Here is a 21,650-nt window from a genome sequence, read left to right as displayed (position 1 = left end):
ACGGACAAGAAGGTTGGACTACTTCAACTACAAGCCCAGTCCGGTCCAAACAATAACACCTCACGCCTACAAACCTAAGTAGCTATTATGAGCTACATCCTCAAACGGTGTGGGCCGGCTGGATGGCTCCAGAGTTTTGTACAGCAGTGCATCTTCAACAGGGCTAGCCATGAACAAGAGCCCTATGGCCCAAGACAGGAAAAGACAGGCAGAAAGAGAAAGAGAGACAGAGGGAGAAGTGTGGGAGGGGAGTGATGGGGTGGTGGAATGGTGAGGAGAAAAAAAAGAGTGACAAGAGAGAAAAAAGGGGAAAAGGGAGGTGCAGGTGAGACAAGCTGTGATTGATTGGAGTTTTGTCGTTGTGGTGCCACAGTGGTTTTTTTATTCCTGCAAAACCACTAGGTACCCGGTAGAGAGATGACATTTAAGGCTCAGACTGCACCCTGACATTGTACCACCCACCTAAAGTTTTGACATGTTTCCTTGCGCTTCATTTCTAGAAGAGCGCAGTGGATGGAATGAAGATCACACCCCATTCTTCCAAGAAAGGGAACAAATATTGACATCATGAGAATTTATTTCAGGCCACAATAAGCTCTGGAAATATTTAACATGATAAACACATTCACATGGGAAAGTGTTTTAAAAAAAATGAGGTGGGGTCATATGCAAGGCTTTATGAGTCACACAGACAGGATCAGCCAGAAATAATCTCCAGGGAATGACAGTGACACTAAAACATGTTTTCTCACAACCGGTCAGGGGCAGTTTGGCAGTCGCTACTATTGCTAGCTCCAGTAATTATGTCAGTCGTGTTAGGGTACAGTCTGAGCCCTGGTGTCGCCCCTCCTCCGGCCCTCGCTTTCTCTCCTGTGCGCAGGCAGCAGTGAGCAGGGAGGGCGAATCCTACCCAGGTAACTGTGGTAAGGCACAGGGATGAGCTGAGCATTAAGTTGTTTCTGATCTGCCACCTCGTAGGGTCCGTCGTCATAGAAACCGAGGTCAAGCAGAGTCTGGTTAAGGAGCTGGACACGCATCTCACCTGGAATGGAAATAGGTGAGGGAACAGCAAAGCAACAACACAACATTGGCAGAGGATGCAGGACTACGGACACGTGTGCATGATTGCACTTCTATACTGATAAATTCCAGTGGAAACACTGGGCTGATTCTTTACCTTCAGTAAAATCAGAGCAATCAATCATATCTGGCAGACAATATGGCAGAATCAAATCTCAGGGTACTACAATGTGCATTATATAAATGCCTGAAACAATTACACAATAAAGCATAGAATTAATCTTGCGTGGCAGACTATGACAATACAATATAAATCAATCCAGTAACTTATTACTGCATCAGATAAATTTCAGTGCTTTCTTTGATTAACTGGATGCTGCCGCTCTGAATAATTTCATTGTCCAATCACTACATTGGCTTAAATTTTTTATCTCTGTGTATTGCCCTACTAGTAGCACTGTTTTATTTAGACTGTTTAAATGGCCTCATTGTCTTCTCTAGCTCACACTAAATTTTTTTCACAATAAAAAGTCTCAGTATTCAATGTTTTGGGAAATAAACTTATTTGCTTTCTTGCCAGGAACAGTAACTTTCTGGTCTTTCTGCTGATGGTCTGAAATGGAAATTAAAGTAAGGCTAATTAGCAATCTTCAGAGGTACTGGTAGACAGATTTTTTTACATTTGGAAAGAGCCAGGCTAGCTATTTCACCCTGTTTTTAGCCTTTCTGCTAAGCTAATCAGCTGCTGGATGTAGCCTGTTATTTACCATACAGACATGTCTTTTGATTCTTAGTAAGAAAGCTAATTAGTATAATTCCCAAAATGTATAATCATTCCTTTAAATCAGAGAAAAATCTACAAAACAAGCATTTGAAACATAGTAATGGTAAAAGAGGGTAATCAATACAAAATTGGGAATTCAATAAAATGTAATTCCCGACAAACATTTCTTTTAATAACATCATCTACACACCAATACAACATCTGATACTGCATTCTGTCTTTTCAAAGTGTGGCAAACACATTAGCCATAACACACACAGTAGCCATAATATCTTTAAAAGGCGATGTATGCTGGCAGAGTCCACTTGTTGCTGCCACCTAGAGGCATAAAAATATTAAACATTTCTCCATAAGAATAAAACATATCTGTAACACTTCTGCAGGCCAACAAGAGTCCTCACCTTTCCAGTTGTATGTTCCTGGAGCGCCAAACAGAATGAAGTTGTTGTCTGGGGTGAAACTGACAGACAGGCCCTGCTGACAGAAACCAAACTGCTCGTGTCCCTGTGGTCGACCCTCGCAGAACTTCCACTCCCCTCCATCCAGGTCATCTCGCTCTGTCAGGTCCTCACTCAACACGTAACAGCGTCCAATGGGGTCACGAGTCTCTGAAGGTTGTCTTACACGTTGTCTGAGCTCATACAGGTGAGCGCAGGTCTGGTGAGGGATTGGTAACAGCATTGTCATATTTATTTTCACTATTTTTTGGAAGTGATGAGAAAAGAAGTTATAATGGTTCATTCAGTAAAACGTAACAGATCATCCAAAGCTGAAAATGTGTCTTCTATGTTATCATTTAAGTCTCATTCTCAAAAACCAGACCTAGCTTCCTGCACTGATGAATTTACATGATGTGATCTGCACTTACCACCACCTTCCCTCCAATTCCCTGACTTTTGACAGTAACTCCCAGCCACTGGTTGTCTTTGCTCTCTCTGTCCAGACTCACTGAGAGAAAACACAGTAGGAAATGGCAGTCATGTTGGTTTCCATACTGTAAACCAATTAGGATCTGAGCCACAGAAAGCAAACAGCACTTTGTTATGCAGTGGAGTTATTTGAGTTCAAATGATAATATGCTTTTCTCTTATGTAATGCAAATGACTAAGTAAAATTTAGAGTAAATACATTTCAATGGCAACATTAGTTAGAAGCTTTTGAATACAAAGTAGTGGCGTGCAGGGCAGGCAAGGCAAGCAGTGCTTGTCCAGTTACAGATAAAAAATAGATTAGCAAGATACCGAAGTGAAAGCGATATCTCTCCATACATCTGATTTCACAACAGCGTCCTGTGCCATAAAGGATGTGTTGTCTGTTTGCATTCATCATGTAATTTACTGCCCACTTGTGGTGGCAGCAGGACATTGTCTATGAAAGCTAGCTTGACTACAAACCGTTACGTCCGTCGTTTCTGTTGTTTTCGTGGGTGTGACCATGTCCCGTTGACAAAGGCTGAAGCGGAGATGACAGCATCCTGTTTTTGTTTGTTTGTTTGTTTGTTTGTATGTTTTAGGTTTGCGCATGCGCAGTGAGGATAATCCTGGGATTATTGACGGTCCATGGTGATTAGCTTTAGCCAAAGTGTGCTTGTCAAGCTAATACACTACAATACTTGACTAAGCTTCGACCGTTCTGAGATCACTTATGATATATGACGCATTATACGCATGCGCAGAGGTGTGTGAAAACTAGACTTAGCGTTAAGAGGCAGCATTAGGAAGTAAACTAGCAAATTACACTGATTTATTATCTCCGTGCAAATTATGCAGTAAATTTGGGACAGAATATTGTTACACAAGCTCAGTACGTGGGTTGTGTGCGTAGAGAGAGAGAGAGAGAGAGAGCAGTGCTGGCGACCGGAGCAGAGAGTTAGCTAGTTAGTTCGCAGTTAGCAGTATTGCTCTGAACATACAGTGCGATGTAAGTAAACTTTAGGCTGTTTGTGCTACAACTACAACTACAGCCACAACTCCTCAAGACCGAAGTCCCTCGTCTCCCCTGTGCTTCCCAACTACAGTCCAGACAATGAGCTAGGAAGGGATAACAACGCTGAGGCTGGAAAATGCAGGATTCTACTTTGTCACTACAGAGTGTGTCATTTGTCAGTTAATGGTAAATGTTTTTAATTTAAGTTATTTCTTAGATATTTAACCTCCATACTGTACATTTGATATGTTTACTGTCAGTTCAGAAGAATAATGCTAATACTTCTTCATCCAGGGAGGTGAAAGGTGAAGATGTCCAGGCAGAGAGCGGCAAGATGCAGTAGAGACTTAAGCTCAGGTAAGACAGGCAGCGCAAAATCAAGAGTTAGTACAGGCCCAGAATTTAATAGAGATTTTCTACTGCTTCTGTCATGAAAAGGTATGTTTAAGTCTGGTCCATATTTTTGAGTTTAGTTGCAGAGTAGTAAACAGCTGAAATGCACACTGAGTTTGGTTGTGGGGGGCTTGGCTCTGCTTGCCTATCTGTCATGCATGCCACTGATACAAAAGTATGTTGATATTCACAATCACATAATCTTGCAGCCAGCCAGTGGACCTACAAAGGCTTATTCTGATATTACTATACTGATAAAGTTTTAGTCAGAAGATAAATTCAAGACTAATGTCAGTGGAAAAGTCAAAAATAGAAAGCACAGCAAGTGTTTTAATAGTGCTTTAAAATCTCTGCTGTGTACAAATTTAGGACTGAAATAAACAATTTATTTTCCCTAGGCACTAATCTTTCCAGTAAAATTCTAAATTTAAACAGTTGAAAATCCAAAAATGTTCACTTTACTGTCATAAAGGACTAAGAAAAGCAGAAAATATTAACATTAGAGAAATTGGAACAAAATCATTTGTGGCAAGAAATTACATAAACAATTCATCAACGACCAAAATAGTTTCTGATTATCTTATTTGTCAACTGATCAACTAATCATTTCAGCTCTACTACAAACTCACCATCTCCATCAATATCCACCCTCTCACAGTCGTACTCCTCTGGTGTGATTGGACACCTGAACAGAGCTCCTGGTCGACTGCCCTGCAACCTCCCCTGCCCCGCTGCCTGTGGCGCGCCCACCAGGATCCTGAGGGAACATCAGTGACATTTAATTGTAATACGTGGCATCCAAGATTGATGGAAGATGTTGCAGAGGTATGTCTCACACACACATAACAGAAATGTCATTGTCAATTTGTCCGGGATCCCATGAAAGAAACTTCTCATGCACACATACTTAAGATCTTACGAGTCTATATTTATGAAAGGTACAATCAATGCAGCCATTAAAACACAGTCAAAGATATTTACATAATGTGACTGTATATGTGATGCCAATCAAATGTGACTTTTGTTGTTGGCTGATAGATAGTTTTATATTTGTTTCTTTACAACAAAGAGCTCTGTGCTATACTTTTTTTTAACTGTAAGTATGAACATAGATTTTTTTCAAATCGAAAAACAAAGTTGGTAATAGTGGTTTCATCCCCAAGTAGTGTCTGCAGGTATTGCTTCGATGCTGTACACAGCCCCAAAAAGCAGTAATCTATAGCAGCCTGTATGTTGCCTAAGAGGCAAAACCCAGGGTAAAACAACAATCGAGCTCTGACTGCTGCTGCTCCTAAATATTATTTCTCTGCGTGCAGGGCAATAACTAAAGGTGACTCAGACATCAAATATACGGAAACAATAAAACAAAAAAAGTGCGGTGGACAAAAACTGAATTCTGAACAGTGAGGGGGGCATGTGACATGTTTTGGCAAGAAGCCTCAGCTGACCAAAGCCACCATTACTCTAAAGTATAAACACCTGCCGCTTAAGCAAAACTATTCAAATCCTGCTGACACAGCCTACAGTTGAGCTGTCCACATTATCTTGACTTGAAATTGATTCAGAATATTTCTGTGACGTCTGTGGATACTGTAGCTTTACTATCAAGGAAAGGAAAAGTTTTATTCTCAGTGAGTTGGTTGCTGATATTCTGGGGCCAGTGTCACTGTCCTCTGCCTTATTAGGAGTGGCTGATTCAGTCTAGGATGCTATTTAAAAACCGAGCGTTGGGCCACATTCCACCCAACACCGTCAGCCGTGGCATACTGTATGCATGGAAGCGTGACTAGATGTGGAGAAACTGAGGGAGAGGAGACAGATCGTAACGTAAAAAGCAGAATGTAAAATGGAAAGAAAGAGACAAGAGAAAGAGAGGATTAGAACATACCGAGTGAGAGAGATCGATCCTAAATTTGGTGCAACAACAGCAGCTACATTGTACCTACAGCTTAATTATAACAATGACATTGGCAAAGAAAATGCTTGGCTCAGTAGTGTGACTAACTAGCTGCAATGCCTATATGAAAGGTGCCCTCCACCAGCCCCCTTCATATCTACCTTGTTGTGTACACACTTAAATTAAAGTTATCTCTGTGGCTGGGAAGTATTTTTGCCTATAAATACAGAGCAGCAAGCTGATAGCACTGCACAGACCATGCAGACAAACAGAGAAGTGGATGTCTGAGTGATCTCAGAGAGGCAGCCATAACATGAGTGTCAGGTGTACAGCAACTCCCTTTTACTCTTGTGCTGGATAATTGAGATAGTTATGTTTGATACAGCACATGATAAGCATTTGACAATACTAGCTCCTCTCTTCGTAAGTGAGTCAAATGTTCCTTTCCTACTGAGCAACAGGTGACAGCAAGCACACAGACACAATACTATTTACAACCCTCTAGACAGTATGTATCTTCATGTTTCATAGTCAAAATGGGGAAATACGAAGCTTGCTAAATTCTCACTTACCTACAATGTTACAGATGTGGTCATTAATTGATTTCGCATGATTGTACAATGGTAATTTTCATAAAGTTTCTTCTACTGAACTGACATTCATAGTCCCCAGGAGACCTGGTGATCAACTGACTTTTCATCTGACACTAATGTTAGCACCAATAGCTGGTTAAAAAATGTCTGCTAATTCTACATATCATATGTTAATATGCTAATTGGACCTATTATCTGGCAGTAGAATCATACATGTTCAAAAGGTGTTTTGTGATCCAACAGATGTTTGCTGTTTGCTGAGAATGAAACCAATTTTTAGATCCAATATTTCCACAGACTGTCCAGAATATTCTTTCTGATAATTTGATCTAAGTTTGGCTTTTGTCTGATGTTCACTACTGAATGCTGTGGATTTAAATGTTGGTTCGAACACTGGGCAAATGTTTTTGGACATTAAACACCTGTGGGATCATGAAAATACCTTTGAGATTGCAACCTGCTGCTGTAACACATGAAAAATGCGCTTTTACTTTTGATCGCCGTGCAAGGAATGCAAATTATAATTTTCCCAATACTTCAGTTTATGACTAAATACTTGCATCTGTGACAACTGTTCTTTGTGTTGCCATTAAGCAAATGCTGCAATGCCAATGCTGTAACACAAATGCTGCATTGTGGCATCATCTGAGTTGGCCAATCACATACATGCAAGGCCACTCCTCCAACTGGACATCCTGTATTTTAATGTCTCCCTGGCACATGAAACAACACACGCACACCAACACAGGCCCTAGCATTGTTTTAACACAGGGCAAATGTCTGTCTGAATGCAGCCTAATCATAGAGTAACATACAACCATTTGAGGTCATACTTGGGGCTAGTGCTAACTGCTAACTTTAAGCATGCCGTCAACATGGCCCAGATATTATTAAGTACTAGCAGTAAGGATCTTAAAATAGCAGAGTTTCACTACATCACTACATTACATCAACAACATTTTAGTTTTCTGAGAGGTATGGACACCTAAACATGGTCCATACTGTTTTAAGTTTCACTGTCGTACTAATTTTACACCACCACAATAACAGCAGTAGATCCTGACTTGTCTTTTCTTCCAGTGTAAGAAAACACGTTTGTCCACCCTTTCATCCTGGCAAATCACAATATTACACTCAGAGACTCAAACGACAGCTGATACCACCCAGACTGCCAGACAGCTTCACTTTATTTTTTACTGTCTGGTCTTTCCTGAAAAATAGGCTACCTCTATTGAGGTGCAGCCGTGCATGTCTCAGGAATGATTCCCCTTACCTTAATGAATGAGAACCCAAAACAGTCACCCAAAGCAAAGACATCTCATGTGATAATGGCAGCTGCACACATCAGTGGTGGTCCACATAAAAAAAAAAAAATCCAACCAGTGTTAATCTAATGCAAACACATGTTAAACAAAAGGGATCTGGTTAAGAGGAAGAACATATCAGTAAAAAAAACTGATAAGATCAGGTCCCTCTTGCAGCTCAGCATTCCAGGGGGCTCTGGTTTATGTTCAGGAGGTTAAGGTGATACCTCTCTTCCCCCCCACATTTGCAGACACACACACAGGTGTCAGGGTGTAAGGGTGGGAGGTCTGTTAAGCTGTTATACCACCAGTATTTGGTGAAGAGAGGTGGATGGCTTCCAACCTGTCTGGGTAGCAAAACCTTATATGTGGTCAACCCTGACAGATAGAAATAATTCTTCAGTAAGAGAGCATCATATCATAAATGAAAAATGGGATATGTTGGCTCAAAGGCAGGTAAATTTATACCTGTTGGCATCACATTTCAGTTACGATAGATGCAAGATCATTTTAATACAAGATCACTGTGAGAAAATGTCTGGCTATCAGGGTCAGATGAGATACTGAGGATAGGATGAGATGTTATTGTAGGGAAAGATGGGAATGCACAAATTCTCAAAAATTGTCACAGCTCATCCTCTTTCTGTGAAGTTAAGTGATTGATTATCTGAAGTCGGGAGCATGTGGAGATGCAGACAGGCACACATTTGACACAGATAAAACGTCAAGGCTGAGTAATGCTTTCAATTATTTTGCCCTTTACCCACGTCTTAGCTCACCTCATTGTTCTCCATTGAGTCACATAGTATGATCGTGATCTCCTCTGCCAAGCTCATCTTTCACTAAACCCGCATTTGACTTTGAGTCAGAGGAGTATGTGTATGTGTGTGTGTGTAATGTGAGTGGTTGTGCGTAATGTGTTGTTGCTGCTGCACATTGAGTCTGGGGGAGATATCAGTGTGTTGAGTGTGACGGTGATGGAGTCTATAGTGAAATACCCACATGAACCCAGACACCACAAAGCAAGCACCAGCATGGCTGAAGTGTGTGGATTTGTGTGATTTACATTACCAGGTTGTACGTATAGATTAGATCATACACCTGGGGCCCGTCTGCATCAGACAAATCTGACAAACTGATTTAAACAAGTCTACAGCCGTTCCAGCAGCATCGTGGGGCTTTGAGCTAAATTCTAATGTCAGCATTCACCATGTTCCCAGTCTTAGTTCAGCATGTTGGTACACCAACATTTGCTAATTAGCATTAAACGGTAACAGTAGTACAGCTGGTTTTGGTCATAAATCAAACTACTGGACAAAATAGAAATGTGACTTCATTATGGTGCGAAAGGAAAAGTTAAGTCACTAGGATTTATCCTCTGGGGAACACAAATGTCACTATACAAAATTTCATGGCAATCCATCCAACAGTTGTTGATAGCAATGGTGAACTCAGACAGACAGACTGGTCCTCGACTGTTAACATTGGTAAATATATAGAATCTGGTCAAATAAATAGTATAAGCATAAAAACATACACAGAGATTAAATGTAGACATCTTGCGTCATTCATCAAGAACTAGTATTGGACTTGCGGTAGAGAAGAGTCAGCCAGTCACAGAGTCCATCAAGCTGTCAGTCATTGTTCAATCAAATAATTAACACCAATCAAAGATAAACTGCTCATTTTATAAAGAGCGTCTTTGGAAATCAGTGTGGTTCAGCTACTGTTTGTATTTGTAAGTTAGTTACTTTAAGCGCTACTTGGAGACCCTATAGTAGCTTGTACTTAGTATGAATCATGAACATGGAACATGGTGCAGGACAAATTTGCTATCACTGAAACAATAACAGTGTATTACAGCATATTGCCAAAACCCCGGAAATTCATAAAGCTGGAGCTTGTTTAACAGTGGTTTATGAGCCCACGCTGGGTCATCATCCTTGTTTTTCCAGCTAATCATCACAAACAAAACACACACACACACACACACACAGCATCCTCATTACACTGCACTCATACCCATGTGCAGTGACCCCAACACTCTCCACAATCCTGTCCACCCCTCCCCCATGCAAACCCCCATACACACACACACACACATGCACACACAAAATCCAATCCTCCTTAAACCCCCCCCCACCCCCACCCCTAGAAGGTCACATGCCCTGGAATTACAGCCTCAGTGGAAGAGGCAGAAAGACAAAACAATGTGATCATAGCAAAGAAGGACATCACATTCAGACCAGCATTCTTTCAGAAGCAGATCAGAAAATATAGGTATGTGTCAGAGCGTTGACTGACAACCTTAAAACATGATTAAGTCCCGTCATTTTTAGCCTGGCGTCCTCATACACTTGAAGCTTGTTAAATACCATTTTGGCAACTTTTGTGTTGCTAAAAATCTATTTATTCAGACTCAAATGTTCACTAACATCCAACTGAGAACAAGGCTGCCTTTTTTTTGTTACTTAAAAAATATTGGCGATGTGAGGGACATGTAAACACACTAATACAGTCAAACAATACACGCAAACATCTGCACAAGGGTATTTAGTAATCCCAAGAGATTTCAAAGTCCTGTCTTGTTTGTGGAGACAAAGTACTGGCACTGAAACTAACAAAGGAGAAAATGCGAAAGAAATGAAGTGAGAGAAAGAGAAGAGGGAAACATTTCAGGTGTTGACAAGGCGGCCACACAAGCTGTCTCTACCTCTATTCATAAAGGGCCTCAAAGTAACTGCACATCATCCAAACGGTGTGCTTAAGGGAATAGAGGCTTTTTCACATTTAATTTTAGCATAAAGATCAATTTAAAGAGCAACTGAAACAGCGCATGCAGCCTTTTCAAAAACCCAACCCTTCCTTGGAATTTTCCAGGCGTGGACCCTTGTGAAATGCTGAATCAAAACATTTAAAATTTTTAGTTTCCAGATCATTTCAGTTGATTCTTTCTAATCTATCTGCTCACACCCTTTAACATCTGTCCATCGAGATCAGTGTGAGGCTTTTGCTCTACAGACAGTGGCTCTATAGGATCAGCATGGGGGCCAGGGGCTCTCTAGGCCGTCTGTTGTTATCCTGAGGCAAGACCGTGACCTCTGACCTGGACACACAAACACACACGCACACTGACACACACAGAAACACACACAGACACACATGCAAAGGAAGACATGTGCAAGCATGTAAACATTAATAGAGGCATGAGTGTACAAATAACTTGAATATTTATTCACAATCTCACGCACACACAAGTGGATACACACCAGACAACAGAAGGCTCTGCGACAACTGTGTAAACTATGGATCAACACAGTGACTGCAGCCTGTCCAACAACGTCCACTGTGACGATCAGTCTCATAAAACAGAGCTAAAGGGCCTGTCTCGGAAAATGCTGCTTTCACACCTGACTCCAGTTTCACCTTTCAGATTTGCTGATGAGAAAACGACAGCTGAGAATGAGGTGACCGACTCTGAATCATCTCGTTTTGAACATCTCGACACTCTCCGTCTCTGGGTAGGGGAGAAAAGAGTTGCACAATAAAGTGCAAAAAGAGAGACAGAAACAGCTGCCAGTCCATGCACAAACCCCTTTGGGATATTGTGGTTCACTGCCCACGGATGTGATTCAACTTCCTACTTAAAAGATTTGTTCTGTGGAAATTGCAAGGGCTGTTTGATATTAAATTAAAAAAACTCAACAAAAAATTTTTTCAAAGACCCTTGGAACTTAAGGCAACACTGAAAGTAGATTTCGGGACGGCTAAGCGTAAGAACAGAATGTTTTCCTGTATGTTAGAGGACAATGGTAACCCCATCCTCACTTTACATGCATCTTTAACAACCCCTGAGCTCACCACCTGCCCCACTACTGATCAATAAATGAACGGCTATTTCCAGACATAGATGGGGTAATGATTGGCCCTCAGGTCCAAAGTGTAAAGAGGACACAGCCCCTTACACCATCCGTCCCCTGTTCCTTTTTACCTCCTGTTTTTCTTGTCCCCCCTTACCCACTCATCCATCTATTGATCTGTCTATCTAGATACTTATCCATTTGGTTCTCATATTCCACCTTTAGTTGCTCTATCTTTCCCTTTCTTATTGTCTTGTAAGTATAGCATTTGCAATACTGTACAATTTGCTTGTAGTTAAGGTCATGTGCTTCAGCTATCCATCCATCTATGTGTGTGTGTGTGTGTGTGTGTGTGTGTGTGTGTGTGTGTGTGTTTCAGAAACTGTTAGAAAAAAAAATCTGATAATGAGAAAGAACAAAGAGCAGAGACAGTGATTAATTTCTCACCCAACAAAGTAAACATAGCTAATTGCTTCTTTAACATTTGTGTCATACTGACCCCTGTATGGGGTATTAAAAAAACCTAGGAGCCCCTCCTCAACCAAACTGAGATAGTTATTGTTTAAAAACACTGGCAGCTATATTTACAGGTTGACAGCCACGTTCCCTTTACAGCACTATGGTACAAAATGAACAAGCCAATAACTAAAGGCTTTTGTCACAATAAAAGAATGGTCTTGGTACTTTGAGATGGTTATCTATTGCAGATTTGACACAGCTAATTCAACCCATAATTCTGTGAGGAAATTAGAAAAGGTGAACAAAGTGCATCCGGTGTATAACACGTAACCACAAAATTTAGGATTTGATTCCCGACCAGGGAACCTTTGTTACATGCCATGCGCCTCTTACTCGCTGTCCTTGTTTCCTGTCTCTCTCTAGACTATCTACTGTCCAATAAAGGCAAAATGCCAACAAAAGAAAACCTTTACAAGAAAAGAAGCCTGTGATAATGCAAAAGATATCTATATAAGATGTTTTTGAACGACTATTTTTAACCAGAATATATCCTGCAAAATCCAATGGAAAATGTCTTTTGATAAATATAAACAAAAAGCCTCCACACTCACACTAATTTCCTGTTCCTGTCTGCTTTTTATGGCTTATCGCTGATCTCAGTTCAGTATCGGTTCCCTCTGGAGCTGCCATCATCTGATTGATTAAACTGCGTCTTTATCAGGGTTGGCTCAACTGCCTCCAGATGCACACACACTTAAGTGTGGACACACTCTCACACACACATATTTAATCAAAGGGGAGGCCTGCCATGATTTATTCATCCCCGCAGCTCCCGTCCCCATCAGTCCCTCTGCCCCTCCCCCAACACACAGATCATATGATATTCATAGTCATGTCAAGGTAATGAATTAACAGCTGAGATTTTCATCAACTAACAGAGAAAGCAAGCCTTATACTCTCAAACATGAGTAATTCACACCAAAGATAATGAGTATCTGTACTGATAATACCACAAAACACCAGAAATCTTGACATTCTCGTGTGACCTCAGGTCTGTATCTGCCAACTATCTCTGAAGTGCAGATGCAGCATCGGCTTCTGCTCCACCTACACTGCCAAACTGTGTATTTTTTCTGCACCTCCATCTGATCTAAGTTGTATGTTTCCTCCTGACTCTGCAGATTGTCCCTCTCCCTCCAGTGAGCACGTGGTCCGCAGAGTAATATTCCTGAAAGCTCTCAGCCAGGCAGCGCTGCTTCCCACCGAGCTTTTGTCCGAACCCAGGCAGCCCAGTGGAGGAATGGGAGAATGCTAAATAGACAGAGAGTAAGTGGGAGGTAGTAAAGAGCATTAATCGTGTGTGTGTGTGTGTGTGTGTGTGTGTGTGTGTGTGTGTGTGTGTGTGTGTGTGTGTGTGTGTGTTTTTGTGTGTTTGTGTGTGCATGCTAGACTGTAAAACCCATGCTATATACCCTTTGCTTTTTCTGATCTCTCATATAAATAAGCACTGCAGCAGGGTGAGTTCCTACATTTATGAGGCTTTCACATGAATGGCCTCAGAGATTTAGCAACAAGAGTTACTGTGGGACAAACTGAAAAGGAAAGAGAGAGAGAGGGAGAGATGGAGCAGGAGAAAAGTCATGAATTGAATTAGGGAGGGTAAAAGGGGGAAGGTTCATTCTCAACTGTTAAGCCGGGGCTGAAAAAGCTGCTTTTATTTAGCTATTTTAATGCAAATTAGCACCCAGAAATTCTTCTTTGTGATATGAATGTGTGAAGCAGTTATGCTGGGCCCCGTTTAAACACATTTATGTGTATCACATATGGCGCTAGGTACAGAGGATACTGTGTTTGACCCAGGAAGGCAAACGTATTGTTAATTTTCACAATTAAACCGCAAAGAAAAAATGTGTAACTGTAAAACAAATAAATAAACTTAAAGGAATAGATCAACATTTTGGAAAATATGCTTTTTTGCTTTCCTGCTTTGAGTTAGAAGATTGATACCAATCTCTTTTTTTTGCATTTGACTTTGCTTGCAATCTCTGTAACCTTTCAGAGGTCATCCAAAAATGACTTCCACCGCCACTCTTGTTTGTTAAGCTGTGTTAATCAAGCCTCCAGTTCAGTGAGAGGATTTGTTCAGCTTCAGAAAGCTCTGTTTTAGATTCTTACTCAGCCAGTGAAACTGAACTCCAGACTAGATGTCGGGGATTATATCAGCTACCTGTGGCCCCACTGCCAGTGAGACTGAGTATTCCTGCTCGGAAAGGCTCCAAAGCAGGTCCACAGTAAACATGAACCTACTTTCTCCATGACAGCAATGCAACACAGTACTATTACTAGATCTATTGAATCAACAGTCTGATAAATCATGGCCTGACAATATTGTCAATGATATGAGCCATGCTGCACCCAAAACAGACTTGACAGGGTCTTGGGAAAAATCATTGTTTAATATTTATTAATTTGCTGCAGAAAAAGTGTTTAGAGGAAGAAAATAACTTTCATGAATCGAAACGAGACAAAGGGGGGCTAGCAATCAGGCCAGAAGAGATAAAGCACAATAGGTGTCTTTCAAGGCCAGAGAGACAGAAAAAAACAATAACAGATGATTTGTGGCCTACATCAGAGCAGCAGGCAGAACTGCCTTCCCCCACCTTTGTCAAAGCACTCACAAACAGAAAAAAACCTTTACATTAAATCATGAGGGACAGATCAATATAAAGAAAAGACATGAAACTAAAAGCTGGAGGTTTTCCAGCCTGTATGAGTATGTTAGATATTACACGCCTGTGGCTCAGTGACATAAACATTTACATACAGTGTTCAGACCCCTTCAATTTTTTCACATTTTGTTGTGTTGCAGCCTTACAAAAAATAACTTTTGCCTCATCACTCTCACTGAAAACAGAATTTAACAAATTGTTGTAAATTTATTAAAAAGGAAAAATATATTACATTGACATAAGTATTCAGATACTTGAAATTTAGCTCAGGTGCCTCCCATTTCTCTTGATTAGCTTTGCAGTGTTTCGGCACCTTGATTGCAGCACACCTGTGGTCAATTCAGCTGATTGGAACTGATTTGGAAAGGCACACACCTGTCTATATAAGGGCTCACCGATGACAATGCATATCAGAGCAAAGCTCTGAGGAGGAAGGAACTACCTGCAGAGCTCAGAGACATGATTGTGTCAAGGTTGATTTCTTTTTTAAGCATAAGACTGCAACATAAAATGTGAAAAATATTAAAGGGGTTTTAACCCTTTCTGACATTCTGCACTGTACGCAGAAAGCTGCATGTTATATCTTGCTGTCATAGGTCTATTCTAAGTATATTGAAGTAGGACATTAAAAGCCTGCAGTGTGTAGAATCAGCTTATCCTGAATATAGACTATCAGTGTTTTTAGCCACATTAGCAGGGTGGCTCAAGGGACTGAAATGCCGATCTATTGGTCCACCACTTTGGTCCTGGCTGAAATATCTCAACAAATATTAAATGGATTGCCATGGAATTTTGTACAGATCTTCATGTTTCCCAGAGGATGAATCTTACTGACTGAACACACTTCACTTTTTTTCTTTTTGAGGATTACAATAAAACTTGAAAAGGACATTAATGACTTAAGGACTGTGGCGATCCCTTGACTTTAGTGCAGTCATCAAGTGAAACATTTATTTGTCCAGTTCTTTGGTTTATTACCAGATACCAGATACAAAACTATTGAAATTGCTAATGTTGTGGTAATTAGCAAATATGCTGACATGCCCAAAACGCACCTATTTGGTATCTATCTCTTGCCAATATGACCTCCTAAAATTGATCATATTATCATATTTTTATTTTGCTTTTCTGGAGAAGACTGGTGTATTTTACTGTTGCATGTTGTTTGACAGATTTACTATAATACAACATGCAGTAGCTGTTTTCAGGAAGATTGGCAGTGGAGGGATTAAGGTCAGGGGGCTTCCTGTCTTCACCAGGCAGTGAACTATTCATGGAAGCACTTCTCATCAGTACAAATAGCAGACACACACATAACTTGTACTTAAATACCCTCTCATCTCATCCTCTGTCTGGCATCGGCAGCAGCATAAGAAGCCCCTTAAGTTCAGCTTGGGGCCTCTGCTTCAGGACAACATCAACCAAGACAGATAATACAGAAGGTTTACAGAGGTCTGAGATGCCAGATCGAGGCGCTTATCCCCCTCTGAGTGTGGCATACTTTTACTTCCTCCTGACATGTCACTGTCCAGGATCTCCTTACAGCACATCAATCAATATGAGATCATTGTGTCACATCGGTTGACCTTTGCCTTGGTCTTATATTGAAAAGGAAGCGTAGGGCTTGGAGCAGCCACAATCCTGTACTGAGGAGATACTGTAAAGCTGAAGAAGACATTGATTACATACACCTGCCATCAGTGAAGTTGAATTCCTGTGCCTTGACATTTTGTGGTTCAGCCTTTAAAAAAAAATGCAACGCATCTTCTCTGATGCTCTAGGAATCAGTTTTTCTCCTGAGCCTCCAACAAACTGGGCAACTCCAAAACCAAAAAAGGTGAAACTCCACAGTATGACTAAGCTGATTTGTATTTGCACTCTAACATCACAGACTGTGTGATACAATCATAAGTAAGCACAGGACAGCACATCAAAGCAGTAATATCATTTTCACCCTTGAATTTGGTGGCATAATGCACAATGACTGCAACACAGTATGGCCACAGGCCACAGTAACACAAAACTTCATAATACAAAGAGAAAATGAGTCAATAGCATCTAATTACAGTAAGTTTCGCACAAATAGTTTCATGACAGTACATCAGAAGAGAGGTTATGAGCAGAGATAATAACGGGAGCACCTTCGAAACTAAACTCCCTGATCTGAACTGCAATAAAACAGAGAGGGCACTATCATGATGGTTAATGGAATGTATTATTCAGACAGGAAAGATGATTGCTACCTCAATAATATATTTCTCTAACTCTGAAAGTGCAATAACATCAATCCAAAACGTTTTGACATCCTACAGTCCACATGAAGTCATCTCATGTCATCTGGGCCGTAGAGCTATAACTGAGCACATTATCTCTGTATTTTTTCTGGAAATTTGGGAGTTTAAGGAACCTGCAAATTTACATTTTATATTGGGGGATTTGATTACTTATTATTTTTAAGATAAACTTGCAGCAGCTACAAATGTATCAAATGAAAAGTGAAAACAATATGACGGCGTGAAAGGGTTTTTGTCACGGCAATTAACCTACAGAGGATAATCTGCAGCTCCACTCTTATGAAGCTTTATAGTGACTTTCAGCTCACTGTCCGACAACTCTTTTAGTCTTTCGCTTTGTTTTCAAATGCACCTGGAAGCTGTTTTCAGCAAAACAGTTCTGAAAAGCAACTGTACAATACATGCTCCATAAAAAAACAACAGACAGACAATGTTAGTTACTAACATTTAAACAGCGCGCAGCATTAAGCAGCTAAAGAGAGAAGAAATTTCACTCAGGAGTTGGTGAAGACTAAAAACAGAGCTAAATGAGAATGAACATTGGACTTCCATTCACCTGGTAGCCAGAGACATAATTCCAAATTACAAACAACTATGTGCTAACAAATTTGCCATATCAATTTTAAAAGGCAATGATAAGGATATTGCGTTTACAACCTGTTTCTTCTGCCCCCAAGTGCACAAAAAGTCAGTTATTGTTTATTAAGTGTAACTTTACCAGCTGAGTAAACTCTCCTTTACTTCTTATTCCAAAGCATTTAAAAGGACATTGGACTACACTGTCACAAAGCTGAGACTCGTAGTTTTCACAGGACAGAATAAGCCTTCATGTTGGGATGTAGAATTTGCAAATAACATAACTACAGTTAATGAAATGAATAAAATGCTAAAAATCTGAATAATTACAAGAAATTCATACAATACATTAATTTTGGTGTCCAATGGGGGGAGGGGGAACACTGACCCATGACATGAGTATTTCTAAAGTCCTGGCTATGGCAAGTCATACAGCAGGTGTGATGTCAAGGCGTACTGGCAACAGGATTATTCATACTCTTCCAGTAGGTGCATCACATCAGCACTTAAGGTTAGACCAGTTTATTGACCATCTCCTGGCAGTATCAGCTGTGCTGATGCAGCATGGACTGTTTCTGAGGAGTGTTTCCTCTGTTGCAGTTTGAAACAGGCTGCAGCAGAGAGTGATACAATACTTGAAGCTCACAGTCAGTTTTTAAAATAAGTTCCAGGAATGCTGCTGGACAGTGAGCAGGTTTCAGAGGGGTGACCTGACTCTCCGGCTCTGACGACTGTCTGTGTGAATGCTGATTTCATTCCCCCTGTCTTACCAGGCGACAGGATGACTGCATGCTGGGTAAACTGAGGAGCCAACAGTTAAATATGGAGCTCCAAAATGGGGAGCTGTAGTAAATTAACTCCCTTATTCATTCATTTTGAATTACACCACGCATCAGTGTTGCATTTGTTATACTCACAGGTGGAAATACTTAAGTACAGTGTTGAGCCACTTTTCTACTAGTTTCTACTAGTTTCTACTTTATACTCCTACTACACTACATTTCAAAGACATATATTCTACTTTTAACTCTTATTTCACAGCTATAATTAGTATTTAGTCCGCAAATAGTATTTTTATATTGTAGTACTGATAGTTTTACTTCTTCCATCACTGGTTTGATTCATATTCCCGTATCTGTGCATTGTGTTGGTGTCTCATCTGTGATGCTCAATTGCTTCTCTGTTAAAAGGAGATGTTTAACAAATGTTGATCTTGAGGTAGTTAATGTACAGGGGCATCTACGATGGCTTTAATCATGCCAAGTGAATTTATAGTGGAAAATGCAGCACAGACCTATGGGCTAATACAGTGTACTACAAAAGAGTTTTCTCTGTCATGTAATCAGAAAAAATATCTGCACCCCTTTCTTCAATATTAATTAAACTTCAGGAGAGGTAAATTAAGGTTGCCTCTTATTCATAGTCATGCAGTAAACACTTGCAAACATTTACTAGCAGACTGTATGTTATAATTTATTCATTATTTCTGGAGGACGGGAACAGGGCTTATGACTAATCCAGTCACACTGAAAGACACACCAAAACAGCTGTTGGCAAACAGCAGATCAAAGAACGCACAGTCACATGGACAAGCAAACACACATACACAACTCATCCATGAACACATAATCACAGACCTATACACTATGGGACACTTTAGTGTGTCCTCTCCTCTAACAGTGTCTCATCGAAGCATCTTTGGCATCAGACCTGATCTGCTCCAGAAAAATCACTTAAAAACCATTTTATCCCTTTTACAGAAATCCCTGCTGACTCAGCAAACCTACTCTCATCCACTCTCCACTTACTGTAAATCATCATCTATTAGGCTAACTCAGAGCTCAAGCTACTGGGTGAGTTTTAGCATGTTTGTGTGAGCCATGTAGAGAGGGCTCACACAAACATGCTAAAACTGAGCCCTCTCTACATGGCTCACACAAACATGCTAAAACTCACCCAGCACCCAGTTCAGAGTTATGAGTGTAGCAATGATTTAGCAGATCTAAGGACTGGTGCAGCATAGAAACGCTGACTGTAGCAGCCACACAGATAAAATTCCAGCTTTTTAAAAAGAAAATTCATGCTATAGCATTTTGTGTACTATGTTGCAGGTGCAGATACAAAACACAAGTATGTAAGGTGCACCAAAAAGTCACAATCACACAGGACACACAGGACAAGCTCAATGCCACATTCACCCACTCACCAGCTCTGAGACTCTGGGGTAAGCTGTTGGTGAAGTGCTAGAGAGAAACCAAAAAAGGTGCCACGGTCTCCAAACTTATGTAGAGTGTGGGTAGTATCCAGGTTGAAGCCCCAGACTTGACTTGAAAGGGTCAACAGTACCCAGAGGAGGGTAGTCCAGCGATGAGAGGAGCAAGATGAGGGGGAAACAATGTTCCCATGTCCCACCGGGGCTGCCATAGCAGGGTGCAGGTCCTTTAGCAGAGCAAGTTGAGATCAAGAAGAGAACAGGGCAGATTCCCTTTCTAGCTCCCAGAGAGCTAAAGGAGAGAAAAAAAAAGAGGCAAATCCTGTGTAAGTCTCCTCTTCCTCCCTCTCCTCTGTGGATGCCTCCCTTGTTTCCAGTCCTCTATTCTCCTTCCCTTGCTCTGTGTCGTGCTGGCTCTCAACTCCGTTTGCTGCTGTCAGTCTGGAGAGCAGGCTGTGAAAATGTGGCCGCTACTAGTATGTGTGTGTGAGTGTGTTTCTCTCAATGCATGTGCGCCTCCCCCTCTTCTATGCTCAGAGGGAGACAGAGGACAAGTGCCTTGAATAGCCCGCTCACTCCTCCTCCCCCTCCCCTCTCTCTTTCAGCCCGCCCTCCCCTCCTCACCCCCAAAGCCACCCCATCCTCCCTCCCTCCCTCCCTCCCCTCTCTCAGCTGACATCAACACTCAAGGGACTGCTGCCAAAATACCAGGCAAGGTTGTCAAGATACTTGGAGGCTATTGAATAGAGAGGGAGAGGGTGAAAAGACAGACAGACTGTTTTATCAGTAGAGTTCACACGGTCCAAACTGCCTCCTTCTGGGGCCACTCGTTGCTGCAGGTGCTTGTAGATCTGAGGAGCATAAAGGGAAAAGACTGAGGTACAAACTTGGAAGTTAAAAAGCTACTGAATAGAAAAAAAAAAAATCTTTTACTCAAGGACTGACAGGCCTGACATTTGACTTCTGGTGGCTGCGATCTGGAATAAATCTGGGAGACAAAAGGGGCTGAAATGTGCACAGTGACCCAGGAAAGTTTATTACAGACCTTTAGCTCTTCTGAAAAGGCGGAGTGGGAGAAATGTATGAGCTGTGAAAGAGGGACATAAACAGGAAAACCATATCAAATATAATTCTGTATTCTATAAGCAGATATCTCGAACAACAGTATGCCAGTCTATCTCAGTTATGCCCTCTCTGCATTGTGTCCGTGAGGGGCGACTACATCCACAGCTGCTCTGTTTTAACCAGCTGATTTCTGTTTCTCTTGAGTCAATCTGTGTGCAGCTGTCAGTGAGTCACCTCAACTGTTCCGCACAATAAACCCCACACACAACAGTTGCAACGACACAAACAGGTGAAATATTCAGTGTACAGGTTTTTCAGGAGGGTCTGATTCTTGTAGTTTTTGTAGCTCTCTAATTTGGATAAGTTAGTTTCATCTTTGGTTGTCAAGAGGGATGCAACTTGGGGATTTCAATAAGCCAGTGAGGTATTGTAGGTTCAGATCTGTGGTGCGACATGTGCCTGACAAAAAAAAAGCCCAATCAGATTCTTAGGTTACAGCTTCTCCAGTGTGAGGAGTTTTATATCATTGTAAACTGAA

The 21,650-nt window shown here is 41.1% G+C and overlaps 1 protein-coding gene across 1 annotated transcript in view; it reads right to left on the bottom strand.

The window, feature by feature from the left end:
• itga7 (integrin subunit alpha 7) overlaps positions 1-20,541 on the bottom strand; it is a 37,297-nt gene extending 16,756 nt beyond the window's left edge. Inside the window, exons 1-5 of the mRNA XM_022748260.1 lie at positions 20,042-20,541; positions 4,753-4,880; positions 2,673-2,752; positions 2,206-2,461; positions 911-1,042 (exon numbers count right to left, since the gene is read on the bottom strand). Coding sequence (XP_022603981.1) covers positions 911-1,042; positions 2,206-2,461; positions 2,673-2,752; positions 4,753-4,880; positions 20,042-20,259 — 814 coding nt within the window. The 5' untranslated portion in view covers positions 20,260-20,541. The remainder of the gene's footprint in view (positions 1-910; positions 1,043-2,205; positions 2,462-2,672; positions 2,753-4,752; positions 4,881-20,041) is intronic.
• Positions 20,542-21,650: the final 1,109 nt, after the last annotated feature.

The sequence above is a fragment of the Seriola dumerili genome, unplaced genomic scaffold (assembly GCF_002260705.1).
Source record: "Seriola dumerili isolate Sdu_G_001 unplaced genomic scaffold, Sdu_1.0 BDQW01000121.1, whole genome shotgun sequence".
In the NCBI taxonomy this organism is placed as follows: domain Eukaryota; kingdom Metazoa; phylum Chordata; class Actinopteri; order Carangiformes; family Carangidae; genus Seriola; species Seriola dumerili.
The sequence above is the reverse complement of the archived record's forward strand: the minus strand, read 5'-3'. Positions and strand labels throughout refer to the sequence as shown.